Below are 15073 nucleotides of genomic sequence, written 5' to 3'. Positions count from 1 at the left end.
TGATCTGAAGCTCTCAACAGAATCTATATGCATATGGCTGTCTCTGTGCAATATTTTCTGTTCAAAATTTCAGGGTAAAGGTCATATGGAGAGAACCCTGGGGGGATCTTTACGACAGCAGAATAAGAAACACATTGGAGTATTATCCAGATTTCCATGGAATCGGCTTTGGTCTGTCAGGGTCAGGGACACATGAAGCAAGAAAAGCCGAGTATATTGTACCTTTAAAATCTGGTTTTCATGGGTCACACAGCGCTTGAAAGGAATATACTTCTGGGTTTGGTCGGGGGAGTAGAACAAAACATCATAAAATTGGCAGGGAATCTCAACCAATGAGAGAGGCTTGTTTCTTGCCCCTGTCCAGGCTCCCCCCTGCTACTACATTATTATGAATAGGGAGTAACTAATTCATAATTCCATTCCAGCAAACTGTCAGGGAGTTATTCCCCCCCCCCGCTTTCCCCAATGTGCACACTTTTGCCTGAAGAAGCCCAAATCCCTGATTCTTGGGAGCAGCATCTGAAGGTTCCCCCTGAGAGCAGCCCCCCCCCCAATTTTGCCCCCTTCCAGCAAACTGTCAGGGAGTTATTCCTCTTCCCCACCCACTTTTTCCCAAGGTGCACACTTTTGCCTGAAGAAGCCAAAATTCCCCAATTCTCCAGTACAGGATCTGAAGGCTCCCCCTGAGAGCAGGCCCCCTTATTTCACCCCATTCCAGCAAACTGTGGCAGAGTTATAGCTTCTACCCACCCCCCTTTCTCCTTGTCTGGGCACTTTCTCACAATGAAATCATTCTCTGCCCCCATGAACTTGATACCTCAGCAGATCGCTACTGTGATAAAGCCCTAATGCAGATTTGTTTGATGCCAAAAGAAAGAGTATAAGCTCACTGCTCCCTCACTTTTCCAAGAAAAAGCCAAAATCCTGGATTATCCAATGCAGCATCTGAAGCTTCCCCCTGAGAGCACCCCACCACCCCAATTTCACCCCATTCCATCAAAGAGTTGTAGCTTCCAAGCCATTTTTACTGCAAGCATCAGGGAAGTGAAGCAATGCAAAGAGATCCAAGGAAGCAAAGCAATGCACCAGGATCAGACAAGCCCCAAAATAATGCAAATATCAAAGAGATGAAGGATCAGACAAGTACCCAGAGTAGCGAAGTAACACAACATTAGAGAGGAAAATTAACATAGCATCAGAGAACTGGATCAACCCAACATCAGGCAAACATCAGAGAAGTGCATAACGATGGCTCTCAATAGGGAATGAGAGGCTAGTTACTTCCACTGGCAAAAAGGAAGTACAGTGCAATTCTGAAGGCTCGACAGAGTGCAATAGCGCTTGGATGACTCAGAAAGGCAGGCTAGTTACTGTAATTACTCTAATTATTCTCCCTGGAGATAGTAGTGCCAATGGGGAAAATTACAAAATGAGCCCTACCCCTTGACCACATCACTGCCAGGTCACAGCCACCTCACAAAGGCATGCTCAGGAGTTAATGCAGAGGAATGCGGCACACTACAGTGGAACTGTGTGGGAGCCGTTTTAACTGAAAAGAACAGAGTAAGAGGGTTTTCAGCTAATGCAGCTTTTCAAGATGGAAGCTGCTGGTTGGCAGCACATGGCCACGATGTCATGTGCCATGAACAACCTCAAAATGCTCCCAATCCACAGGAAATCCCCCATGAACACCCCCCCCCTCGTGTTTATACAACAATTATGCACATACATTCTGTTCAGACCTTTGAACCAGTGCAAGAAGGGTTGGGGGTGAACAAAAAAGTGTAACTCTGATGCACCTTATCCCCCATTGTTATCTCCATATGTGTCACATGAACAGGGCTATGGTATATAGAGACTGAAGCAACTTAAGATGATGGTAACATTTGCAGGAAAATAATAATGCTAAATGGAAACAAGTGATGCATGCTGAAATATATTTTCCATTGCTGATCACCTATCATTATTCTATAGTAACAGTTAGTTCCTCCACTTTCCACCAAAGGCTAATTTGTGAATAGACAGGAAACTTTATGGAAACAGGTCATTCTGCTATATGATCCAAAATGTCTCTCCCAGGAAACATTTCAGTCCAGAAGAGTTCATTGGCATGATTATGGCACCTTGGGGAATAGGAGCAGATACAGAGTAGAAGACTTTCTTGTCTGGTCTTCTGCCCAGCACTCCAAAACCACTTGGAGGAGAGACTTATTGCCCCAACCTGTTTATATAAAAACAGTGCCAGGCTATATTGCACTCATTCATTAAAGAGCAATCTGAAGCCTGACTAAATAAAGACTGCTGATAAAAACAAAGTTATTACGATATCCATCAGTGGTTGCTTCAAAAACAAAGTCATATTTCTGAAGTCCCAGGAATATCTTCTGAATACATTTTCATATATGTTTTCTTTGTTGGGAAGGAGTGGGGACATCACAGTGGTATCCAGTCAGTCCCTATTTAAGTCACATTCTTTTTCATGCCTCCTCATGAAAATAAAGTTCAACGTAACACAGCTATAGAAGTCAGTGTGTTCATTAGTATTCTATTAGAGTAGCTGACAAACTATTTTAACATTGTCCAAGGTAAGGCTCCTTGATCCCATCCCGGTCATCTTTCCAGGATAAAATTTTGCTTATGAAATATGTTCTAACCAGAGACTTGGCAAGCAATGACATTATTTGATGATATCATATATGAATGAGTCCTGGTAATTTTGGTTTTGAAAGTAAACGCTTTTAACCATGTATACTGCTAAGCCAAAGCAAACCTTACATTGAGTATTAGTAACACAGTTTTTGTTTCTTGAACAACTTTTCCTATGATGCACTGGAAACCAAGGAATGTCTCGAAAATACAAACCTTAAAATCCATAGTTGCTTGGTCTTCTTGTACTGGAGAATAACACATTACAGAATAATGTTAATTCCCCCCCCCCCGCTGCCACCATTTCCATTAACTTGCTTTCTTTTTTTCTTTTATTTTGTGGATTTTAGAGATATGTTTTCTTCAAAAAGCCCAAAGATGTTAAGCCTCCTGAGGACCTTCAAGATCTTGGAGTCAGATTCCTTCAGCCATTTGTGAATCTGCTGTCAAAAGGAACATACTGGTGGATGAATACGTTCATTAAAACAGCCCACAAGAAGCCAATAGACTTGAAAGCCATAGGCAAGCTGCCTATTGCCATGAGAGCTTTGACAAATTACATGCGCCTTAATGAGGCTTTTAAAGCACAAAAGGTATGACTACAAAATAAATGGATTACATATTAATGGGTTTCTGGCCTTAAGAATTCTTAGTCATTCTAATCATAGTAATGTAAAGTAATATAAAGTGAGCTAGGGTGCAATCCTATGCATGTTTAGACAGAAAACGTCCTACAATTTCCAGCAGGCCCCAGCCAGAGTTGTAGGACGTTTTCCTGTCTAAGCATGTATGGAATTGCACCCTTAATTTTGTTTATCGAGACAGTTGGATCCAGACTTGTGCTCAATGAAATTCTACTGGTTTTGGAGGAAGAGGGCAAGGAGGCAATTTTTGCTGCTTCCCCTTTCTCCCTGCAGCCTCCAGAGCCACTTCCCATGCTGTTCCAGAACAGTGTGTCCAGAAACTCCCACCTACAAAACAGTGTGGGAGGTGGCACTGGGGGTTGCAGAGAGAAAGGTGGAAACTGGTGAAAATCACCACCCCACTCCCTTCCTCTAGCAGGAGGTCTCCACTGGATCCTAGTTACCTCTGCAAACATGAGCCTTCTGTTTGCAGAGGGCAGGTCTGATTCCAACCCATTAAGATTAGTGACAGGTGAAACCTACCCAGCTCAATTTGGAATGTAAGGGGGGTTGCTGATCCATTTTGGAGAACTCTTTGGGGGAAAAACATGGCCTTTTTCTGAATGCTGTCCAAGATCCAGCCCGGGGGGCTTCATCATTGCCAGACCTCTAGTCTGCCAGTTTCCATCTTCCTCTCCCTTTCACACTTACCAAGTTGTGAAGGGTGGAGAGGAGAGGAAATGGCTATCAAGAAGAGAGGTCTAAAACAGAGGGCTTTTTCTAAGTTCTTGACTCTGCAATGAAGACTTCTGAGCCTGCTTGGAAGTCTTCATTGACAATGAGAACTCTAGGAAAGATGTTTTGTTTTCATTCATCTGGGGAAAGTATTAGGCTCAGCTCATAATGGGTCAGGAATTTTCGAACTGGGGAGATTCATATTCTGAAATTCACTGTCATCACTATTTAAGACCTTATTTGGAAAAAAGTAAGACATGCCTCAAGGGCCATAATTCATAGACCAGATTCACATGTAACAACACCCAGAGTATGGGTATAGTATGGGTTGCTGAATCCTGGGTTGTCATTACATGCAAACCAGGAACTATGGGTTAATTATGGGTTGGTAATCATGAACAACCCAGGAAGAGAACCCATTGTTTGTTGCTGGGTTGTAAACTGGGGGGGGTTAACAATGGGTGGTTGTTACATGTGACCCCGGAACCATGGGTTGTTTATGGGTTGTTTTGTCAGGCTACAGAGGTGGCAGGCAAGAACAATTAAAAAAAAAACATTCTACATGCCAGTACTACACTGAAACAAAAGCATTAGGGATATAGGGAGGGAGTGGATGAAGGAGAAAGGAATGAAACAACCCAGGAATTGAAAGAACAACCTGTGCTTCCCACTACATCTGGCAGACAAGTCACTGATAAACTCCGAGTAAGGCAACAAGCTATACTTTGGATTGTTGTTGCATGCAAACCAGATTTCCTTTAAATGCACCATGCGGCTTATCCATGCCCACTGGGACTTTTGATTATTTATTTGAATAGCAGATCCTGCCATGCTGCATGTTGTTCAGATTTCAAAAGTGACTTTTGAATTTGACCCTTTTTCTTTCCATTGCAGAGCCCTGTGTATACTGTAATATACACACGGAACTCTTATATGCGTGAGTTTCCCCATTCACTTCACTGGTGGGAACAGTTCTATAAACTGCTCCCTTTGCAGGCTGGCCATCCACCTCCATTTACTTGAATGTAGGCAGGGGAGCACCATATAGTTAATGGAGTGCTCACACCTGTAAGTGATTGCTGAACTGGGGCTATGTACTATACAATCCTGTATAAAATTGTTTCACTTCTATTAAGCACCTATTAGGTGGATTGGATTGGATTAAGGTGAATAAGGATTGGAAAGTCGGCCCCTGAAGTTTTGACAGTTAAACTCTTTGGTTCATTCAGGCTAGCTGTCAAGGGCTCCTTGGAGGCCTCTCTGTCTAATCCAGTAGCCAAGTCCAGACATAGACAAAGGGATTCTTTTCAAAGCTTTATTCCTCTTTTATAACTTAACAACTCTACTGTTAGCAACTAGATATGAGCAGCAGAGTACTTATGCCCTAAGTTGGAACAGTTGGTCCCCATTTGAAAGGGAATCACTGGCAGACCCCTGAACTTAAGGGCTAGGGAGAGTCCCTCCCCTTTTCCCTTGGATCCTCTGGGCGCAGCCGTTGTTTGCGCACCAACCGGGCACTACGCCTCCTTTCCATGCCCTCCATTTGGCGCCGCTCTCTGCGTCGGCGTCGCGCGTCTATCAAGTCTGCTTCCCGCTCTCTGTCACTCCCAGGATTGCTATCTAAGCTAGGAATGCCAGTGGGAGGAATCTCCGTCAGCTGTTGGCCCTGGGAAAGAGGAGCGTGCTCCTCTCCCAGGAGCAACTCCTCTTCCTCAGAATCAGAACTACTCTGGGATTCTATGGGCTCAGTGTCCACCCTGACACTAATATTCAGTTACTTACATTTTACCATTGTTTATTTATTGTCTCTGGAAAACCTTATCAGCATTTTATGTCTATAAATGTATTGCTTTGTTTCAGAACTGTATTACATTGCTTCCTCCACAGTGGCACATTAGGTCAACGTTAGGGTGGAACATATGTCAAATTCTCTCTCCCTATCCCAGTACCATTTAGGCATACTTACCTATTCACATGTTGTGCTTCATGTTTGCCCATCTTTGCATCCTGTCATTTGCTGCCACTGGCAGAGGAAGGCAAAGGCAGAATATAATGATGTCACAACATCACTAAGTGTGTCTGATGAACGTTACAGGGGAAAGCAGGGAGAACTTGAAAAAGTGCTGTCATTTTTAGCAACAGCCCTACATTGAGAATAGCTAACATTACCCCTGGCTGCAGCAAAGGGAGAGATGGTGGACAGGAGGGACCACTCCATCAGCTAGGCTGAAAAACCAGCTCTGTTTGGCTCCTCCTCTCCCCTAACTGTTTCCATTCAAGTGGGTCATTTTAAGAACTATGTAACTTTAAGAACTGATGTCTGAGTTTACTCATTTTCCTCTTTCCTCCCCATCCTTTTTCCTATCTTATTGCGTCGTTCAGATTGTATACCTAAAAGCAGGCGCTGTCTCGACTTTAATCTGTGTATGGTGCTTAGTAAACTTTAGACGCTTATTATTATAAAACTATTATTATTATTATTATTCACACAAAACATCCTTGGGTTTTCAGGAGAAAAAAACATTCTCATCTTCTTTGGCATAGTGTCGACTCAAATCGGTGGCTTATAAAATGAATTTTAAATATTATTTAATCACTTTGGAATGTAACACTTAAAAACCTTTCTCTCGTTAACGTTTTTTTTTTTAAATTCTTGTTTAGAATAGAGGCACTCAATATCCACAAGGATCCAAGTCTATCTGGTGTGCCCTTTGCCATGCCTTTGGGAGGCCTTTGATTCTAAGCAGCACTTTCCGTATTCTGGCAGATTTGCTTGGATTTGCTGGTCCACTTTGTATCTCCGGGATTGTTCACCATGTTGGGAAAGGGATCAACACCTTCCGCCCCCAGGTACCATTTAAAGGAAATGTATGCTAGCTTTTGTCTGACATAGGCTTGTCAAACTCACTTTCTCTAGACTGTGAGTGGGGAAGCTGTAGTCTACAGGTCACATGTGGCCACTGGCCTAATTTCATGTGGCCCTCTGGATGCTGCAGGACCATTCCTACTCTCTGGACAAGCCCCCTGAGAATTGCTTTGTCTTCCACATCATGCATGCGTGTATCTGCATGTGTGTATGTGGGTGAGAGAGGGAGGGAGACAGAGAGAAGTAGAAAAGGAAACGTGGCTGCTAAATGGTGAGTGTGGCATGGAAGCCTTGACGTGAGCCGTGGGGTGGAAGGAGCCTGGAGGGAGGAAAGTAGGACTGGTGGGGAAAAAATGGAAATGGACAGAGTCGAAACATATGGACCAATGGAAGCAGGAGAAAGCCCCCTGTAAAGTATCAGTTCTGACTTGTGTTAGAAGGGAGGGAGGGAGGGAAGGAAAGCACAGAGATAGAGAGCTTCTCTATACAAGACTTTTATTGTCACGCATGTTTTTTTTGCGGGTCCTTTATTTCCTGTCGTCAACCTCCAGGGCCCCTCCTGTGCTTTCTGGCCATTATAGCAGCTATAATCTCAATGGGGAAAATGCAACAAGAGATTTTATTGGCTTTGAAGTGCGATACATTTCCAGTGAATTTCCAGAATCCCACTATATCGCAGCTATACCACAGCACTATCTAGTGGCTGTATGAAGAAACATACAGAACTTGCCCAGAAAGAAAACTCCCAGAAAAAAAACACATGTAAAGGAGCTGATCTCAATCATGCAAGGAATCTAGAAGCAGAAGCCCCAGTAAGAGTGCGGGATTTTAGCCTCGTGTAGAGAAGCCCAGAGAGAGAGATGGGGTAGCATAGAGAGGGACCTATGCAATCCTTCAGTACTGCAAACTCCACCTACTTTTGGCTTTGGCTCTGTCCACTTTGGGCTCTGGAGCAACCCCCATCAGCATGCACCTGCCAATGGATTACCCATGAAGAAATGAAGCCCCGACAGAAAAAAGGTTCCTCACCCCCGCTCTTCTAGACCACAAAGGGAGCACCAGCTTGCTAAAGCTTGTACTTTTGTGGGCCCAGATCTTTAAGTTAAATATGTAGCTAATTGTTGTCTTGAACAGGAATATATTTAAGCATGGAGTTACGTTTTCCTGGATTATTAACTTGATTTCCTATAATGAAGAAGCTGTGGAATTGTCTCTCAGACAATTGTAGCTGCCTTCTTTTTTACACAGCACTAAAAAAAAACTGTGTCAAAGAATTCCTGACTGAGTCTTTTTAGGAAGAACATGAAAGATCAGTAAAAGCACACTCTGCTGGAAGGTTATGAACCAAGGAAATCATATTTAAAAACTTAGACTATACTTTTCTGTTGTGCTCCCAGGAAAAAAGAATTTCTTCTGAAAATGCAAATTCAAAGCAATTATGTAAGGTTATGAATGGGTAAGAACTATATAGCTTCTTTATTGCTAATGTTAATGCAACACACCCTCCTTTAAAAGACTCATAAACAAGCCAGTATGTTTGAAGGACTTCGACTGTAGTTAATGTAATTGCATCTGCTGTCATAATGGAATGGAAATGGATAACCTATCTCTGAAGAACAGAACTCATTTTATGCTTTTAAATCAATCAATATGCTGCTGTTTTAATCCCTTTTGGAAACTTTAATGAACAAAAGATCAATTGGAACATGAATTAAATGTAGTATATACAAAAGGAGAAAAAACTGGATTTCATTTTATTGACTGCAGCAAAATGTTTAGAGTAAGACTTTTGTCCATTTCTCCATAAAACAGACCTGTATTGATTCTGCTGTATCTCTTGTAAGCAGTTTAAAACAGGTAACAGGTAACAGCATTAACAATGACACTATAAGGACCCTCCTCCAGATTATTTTGAGGGTGGAGAGATTTACATTTAAATATTTAAAACTTATCATTGATCTTAGATTCTACCAATTTTTCCTTCACAGGATAACATTTGCATTTTCAGTAGTATATTCAGCCACATATCATGTAAGGAAATGTATCAGAATTGCTATACGTTTTAAAATTTTGGCTTCAGCCAGCATAGTTTACTTTCTGTACTTTTAGCTTTGACTAACAGTGAAGAAAGGATCCTGGCTTTGTGACAGCTTTGTTTTGTATTTTGAATGTATCTTGCATCCAAAATTAGAAGCAAAAATAAAATAACAGTTGATAATACAATAAGAGTGAAAACAAACCTTTGAATATAGGTTGAAAATTAATTTTTGTGAACCGCCCAGAGAGCTTTGGCTATTGGGCGGGATAGAAATGAAATAAATAAAATAAAATAAATAAATATACATTTAAATGAAACAAAATCAGTTTAAAAGAACTATAGCTCAACTAATTTTACAGATTATAATACTTTCATATGAAGGTCATTTATATTTGAGATAAAAAGTCTAAATCATCCAAAGTTGGATTATCCTTCAGAATTCTTACCACAGAAGTAGTAAGTGACTAATATAGGTCAACAGTATTTAAGAAAAATATCGTGTTTGGAAAAATAATAAAAACGCATTCATTTTGCAAGGCAGAACTGGCAATATTTTTAAAAAGAAGCCCATGATTAATTTTACCAGCTTCTTGTAGAGGTGCTGTTTCCTTAGAAAGAGCTAACTGTTAATATCAAACATGGTGTTTTTCCCCCCCAAATCTGAATTAACTTTGAAAAAGAACATTCTGAATGGATAATGAAAAATAAACATATGAAACTGTCTTAGGCTGAAACTAATGTGACATGCAGTTGCCTGTATGATTTTCAAAAACAAACAAAAGGGGAGCCATAGGAAGTTGTGACTCTGAATGTAGCACTGTTGGAGGAAAGGCAACTGCTCAATCCTTCTCCCTTTGGCCATATTTGTGCTCAAAATTACTCATAACCCCAAGCTGGTATTTTCCTCTAGGAGAGAAGGCACTCTTAGCAGCTCTCCAAGGTTTCAGGAACATATAATCTCAAACACCACTACCTGAAATCCCATTGGTATCAACAGAAGCTTTTCCCCCCTCAGATTCATCAGGATCACAGCTAGGGAGGAAAAAGTATCTTTTTTGGAGAGCATTATTCTCCCATTATGGATAATTTCCCAAAAGTCATAAAGCAGCCAACAGAACACATAACCGTTGTGATCAAGTATTCCCCTATATGCAACTCAATGAAATAGGTTTTGATCAGATCTTTTTCATACAGTTCTATTATAGCATGTATATTAGTATCATAAATATATTTGATTAGACACAGCCGGCATGATCAGCTTACTGTGGCCACAGCACCTGTGCATGGAAGGATTTCCATAGGGCTCAATAAAGACTTGCTTTCCCCTTGCCTCTTGGTGCATGTGCATGGGAACATGATGAGCCATTATGGGGACTGGGCAATGCCGTATCCCTATCCAGCACTCCCTTCCTCTTTGGTGCAAATAATCAAGTTAGATTACCGTAATGCGCTCTGTGTGGTGTTGCCTTTGAAGACGGTTGAGAAACTGCAGCTTGCGCAAAATGTAGCAGCCAGATTGATAATAGGAATAAGAAGGTCCAGACATATAACCTGATTCTGGCCCGCTTGCACTAGGTTCCTGAGCCCAATTCAAGGTGCTGGTTTTGACCAATAAAGCTTTACACAGCTTTTGACCACAATACCTGATGGAGCACTTCTCCTGCCATGAACCTACCCATGCACTACACTCATCATTTAAGCCCTCCTCCAGGTGCCTTCTCCAAGGGAGGCTCAGAAGGTGGCAACAAGGGACAGGGCCTTCTTCATGGTGGACCCCCAATTATGGAATAATCTTCCAAGCAAGGCCTGCCTGGCACCAACATTGTTATCTTTTCGGTGCCAGGTTAAGATCTTCCTCTACTCTCAGGAATTTTGCAGCATAAAATAAGGTTTTCAATTGGGTCATGGGATTTCTTTATTGTTAGTTGTTAAAGGTAGGGTGTGTGTGTGTGTGTGTGTGTGTGTTGCATGTGTGTGCTGTCTGTTTACCTGTTTGTATTTGAACAGTTTTTATGTTATGTACAGTACTGTATTTTTACGGTTTTGATCTTTGTAAACCGCCCAGAGAGCTTTGACTATGGGGTGGTATAGAATTATTATTATTATTATTATTATTATTATTATTATTATTGTATTGCATTTCTATGCTGCCCCATAGCCAAACTTCTCTGGATGGTTTACGAAGTATAAAAACCATTTACATAAAACGCACAGACAATATACACGAAGACAACATATCTCTAAAAACAACTTTGAACAGTCTACCATAACCATAGGACAGATCCAGGACTGCTTAAAACTCATCATACTTACTTACTTACTTACTTAATTACATTTCTTAATTGCCAGTCTCGCCAGTCACCCAGCCACTCTAGGCGATATACAGCATACAAACAGTCTAAAACAATAACATTAAACATTAAAACACCATTTTCTAAAAATACCTTAACCCACCCCAAATGCCTTCCTGAAAAACCAAGTTTTCAATGCATGGCAGAAGTTCATTAAAGAGGGGGCATGGCAGAGTTCCCTAGGGAGGGAATTCCACAGAGTGGGGGCCACCACAGAGAAGGCCCTCCCCTTATTCTCACCATCCTAGCTGTCCTGGCTGATGGGACAGAGAGAAGGCCATCTAAGGCTGATCTTGTTGAGCGGTCTGTCTGATGTTGCTGGAGGTGCTCCTTGAGATAGGCTGGCAAATGCCTCAGAAATGTAATAAATGAATGAATGAAATTAAACCAAGGTACTCAAGTAGCTTGTATCCAGTGAAAAAGGAGGGCTGGGTATGAATAAAGAAGGCACACATGCATCACATTTCCTTTAATGATCCAATGCACTGCTTGTACAGAGGGAAAACAACACTGTTGTTCCATAGGGAAACCTATCCTCATATAGGCACTGGATTCTTAGCATATGCATTCCAAAGGATTTAAAAAATTTAGTCAGTGGAACAGAGTAATCCTGGGGGATTTTCTGATCTTAAATGTATACTCCTCAAGGTTAATGCAGAATTGTAATACAGAACTAACACCACATCATGTGTAGTCTCCTTAGCTTCTTTCAAATGCAGCTGCTTCAGTGTGGACAAGTAAACATCGGATGCTAAGTTTCTGTCACTGCTATTCTCTCATCGCCTTTAACTCTGCTTTTTCAGTGCTGAGGAACAGACAAGTGATCATATTATATTTTAAATTATCTGTAAAGATCAAATATTCAAAGCGCTGACTCGTTTTAATTGTGGTGTTATGCATTATCTTTAGAATATCTAAACCTATTGCCTACAAATTGTATTTTTAAGTTTCGGCCTGAAGTTTCTAATACCTTTTTAGGAAAGTAGTTCACATATGTGCACAATAAGATATTTGACTAAGCTTGTCAAAATGGTTTTCATTGTGTTCAGGTTGCAAAATTTCAGTTCTGGAGAACTCCAGTGGATAGGCCAAGAGAGGCTTTTCAATGTTCCTTTAGGAACATATTGTCTCTATTACAACCATTTGTAAATTTATTTAAGATGAAGGGGTAGAACTATTGAATTTATTTATATGTATTTAAAATTAAATTTATTTAAAATTGAGGGCTATAACCCTTAAAGGCTGCCTAAATAACCATGGGTAGACAAGTTTATTGGGTAGCCAGTAACCATGGCCATTTCCTTAACAATGATTTCCTTGCCTGATCCATGTGGGGACATGGACTTTAGATTTATTCGATGTTCTAGTTTAGAAACAGATGTTTCAAAGCTTGGCAATGTCAAGAACATCTCATTGCTGTGATCACATTGTTACCCTCTCAGTGCACACATTTTTTAATCTATTGTGTGCTCATTATGGTGGCCAACTGGTTTAGGACAGTCCTTGACTGGAGACTCATGAATCCAGATGTATTCTTGTCAAGAGTGCCAGGGCTTGAATGGATAGTCTTGGGATCTGTGTGTAGCTGCCCCTTGTAGTGAGCCAGAAAGCTGCAGGTGGCATCATCTACTTAGGTCCTGCACTGACTCCACCCACCAAGGCTGGACGTTGGATCTTCCTGCATAGGAAGACGTCTAAGAGCTTGCACCTCCATCCTACCTCTGGGTTTCTTCTTTGATTGCACCTCAGTCCTGTCTCCAGATTTGACCTTTAATTACTGGCTTTGTTCCACAATTCACATTCCCTGGTACAACTCTTAGCTTCTGGTTCCTTGCTCAACTCAACCCACTGTCTATGGCTCAGCCCTGACAATTCTAGAAATCAATAAGTATATTTCTGCTAGGGGGATGAGAAATATTGATTAAAACTAATCATTTAGCCTAGCTAAACTGTAAAAGAGTGGCTTGACTTCGGCATCTTCTCCCATTACTTTTGTGACTACTTCTCGCAAACAGCAGATGAAGTGGTAAATTTGTGTCAGGACAGTACCACTTAGGTGATGGCTAATATGAATGTTCTTCCATACTAAAAATGCCTTGAACATAGAAAATTAAATGTCAGGAAGCAGGTTTCTAGCCCAGACCTCTTCCTGATCTGCCGGTTTCCTATGTGCATGAATTTATTTTATATTTTGCATAGTGAAACATTCAGTCCTGTGAACCTACAACTCTAGTATGAAGTGGCACAGTCTGGAAAGAAGTGTACTACCATATTTGTGTTTTTTTTGGAGAATTGGGGATGACATTTATAAGGAAATGAGTATCAGTGAATTTGATTGTAACAGTAAACAAATGATTTTGGTTTTTTGGGGGAGGGGTCTGGAACTCAGATTTGATGTTGCTCACAACACAGATTATATTTGCTCCCTTCCCAATTTGCAGAGTCTATCTGTCATTTCAATAAAATGATTCTCTGGATCACTAAAACATTATACTCAGTCATTATCAAAATGTTCAGTGTCCTAAAATTATATTTATAGGAATTGTTCAAAAGCAAAATAAATTCTGAGTGCCTTTTGTTTTGTTCTGTTCTGTTCTGTTCTGCAGACTAAAATACTCGGTGTTTTCTTCATTTCATCTCAAGAATTCCTGGCCAATGCCTATGTCTTGGCAGTCCTCCTTTTCTTTGCTCTTCTGTTGCAAAGAACCTTTCTCCAAGCATCATACTATGTTGCCATTGAAACAGGAATTAACCTAAGAGGAGCAATACAGGTATTCTTAGCTGAAGAGTTGTGTTGATCAAAGGAACATGTTTTTAACAAAGACTTCCCAAAAATGGGCAATCTAGCAAAAGTTATTTGATTTGAGTTTGTTATGGAAAAGTACCGTGCTGTTGTTTTCAGTGTGATTAGTCACAACTCTTACTGGATGTTGACCCTTGTTTTTTTCCAACTATTTAATTAAAATGAATAGTGTATTCATAATTAATGGCAGGTTAGAAAGTATCTTCAAAGGTTTTTGCAGCACATTTCATTTTTCTTTTTTAGAAGTTCTATGTTTTGCATCTAACAGAAGTTAAAAACTTACTAGCATGTAACTAGCTTTTACTGTGTTGAAGAGTGGAATTAATATTCTTCTTTGTAAAATGATCCAGTAAAGAGGACAATGCATTCTCTAACTTGAATTTATTGGCAGTTTAGCATGTCATTGCAATAGCAACACACTTTGCTTTACAGTGCTATTGAGCTATGCTCAGGGAAATCTATGTACATGGACACCACACATTTCATAAGGAGGACTGTAACAGGGAGAACTGAGTATGTGAACAGCTGTTTATCTACTGAAATAAGGCTGTTTTCCAAATAAGTCAGTCCTCAACATGACTTAACTCCATAATTGTGGCCACAGACATTTACAGCTTATAAAAGGCCTCTGCAATGAATGTAGTCAATACTTGTCATGTTCTAGGTTAGATATACTTGGCTAAAACCAATTCTGTGTCACAAATGAGGTCAGCCTGGTGGCAATTAACCTTGCTTACACTTTCACAAAAATTACACATTTTTGAGAAAATGTGAAGCATGAGCTTGCAGATCTTGTCCATGGTAAAATCAATGAGCAGCAGGAATAATCTGGGTCTCACCACTTTGCACAGTTCAGCACAATCTTCTGAATGCAGAAGAGCAACTCAATTGGGAAGATAATATTGCTAACTTTTGTTTTCAAAAGTACTACTCCTCTAGTGAAACTAGTGGGTGGGGTAAGGACAGGCAAAACCCAGGACAAAAACTGCTCTGAGGACAACATAGAGAATA

The 15073-nt window shown here is 40.7% G+C and overlaps 1 protein-coding gene across 1 annotated transcript in view; it reads left to right on the top strand.

The window, feature by feature from the left end:
• Positions 1-15073, top strand: part of ABCC8 (ATP binding cassette subfamily C member 8) — a 130559-nt gene that overhangs the window by 17829 nt on the left and 97657 nt on the right. The window contains exons 5-7 of the mRNA XM_084855031.1: positions 2997-3239; positions 6666-6854; positions 13866-14030. Coding sequence (XP_084711157.1) covers positions 2997-3239; positions 6666-6854; positions 13866-14030 — 597 coding nt within the window. The remainder of the gene's footprint in view (positions 1-2996; positions 3240-6665; positions 6855-13865; positions 14031-15073) is intronic.

The sequence above is a fragment of the Heloderma suspectum genome, chromosome 1 (assembly GCF_057233095.1).
Source record: "Heloderma suspectum isolate Gila_16-S chromosome 1, 16-S_ref, whole genome shotgun sequence".
NCBI lineage: Eukaryota > Metazoa > Chordata > Lepidosauria > Squamata > Helodermatidae > Heloderma > Heloderma suspectum.
Note: the sequence above shows the minus strand (reverse complement) of the source record. Positions and strands in the feature narration are given on the sequence as shown.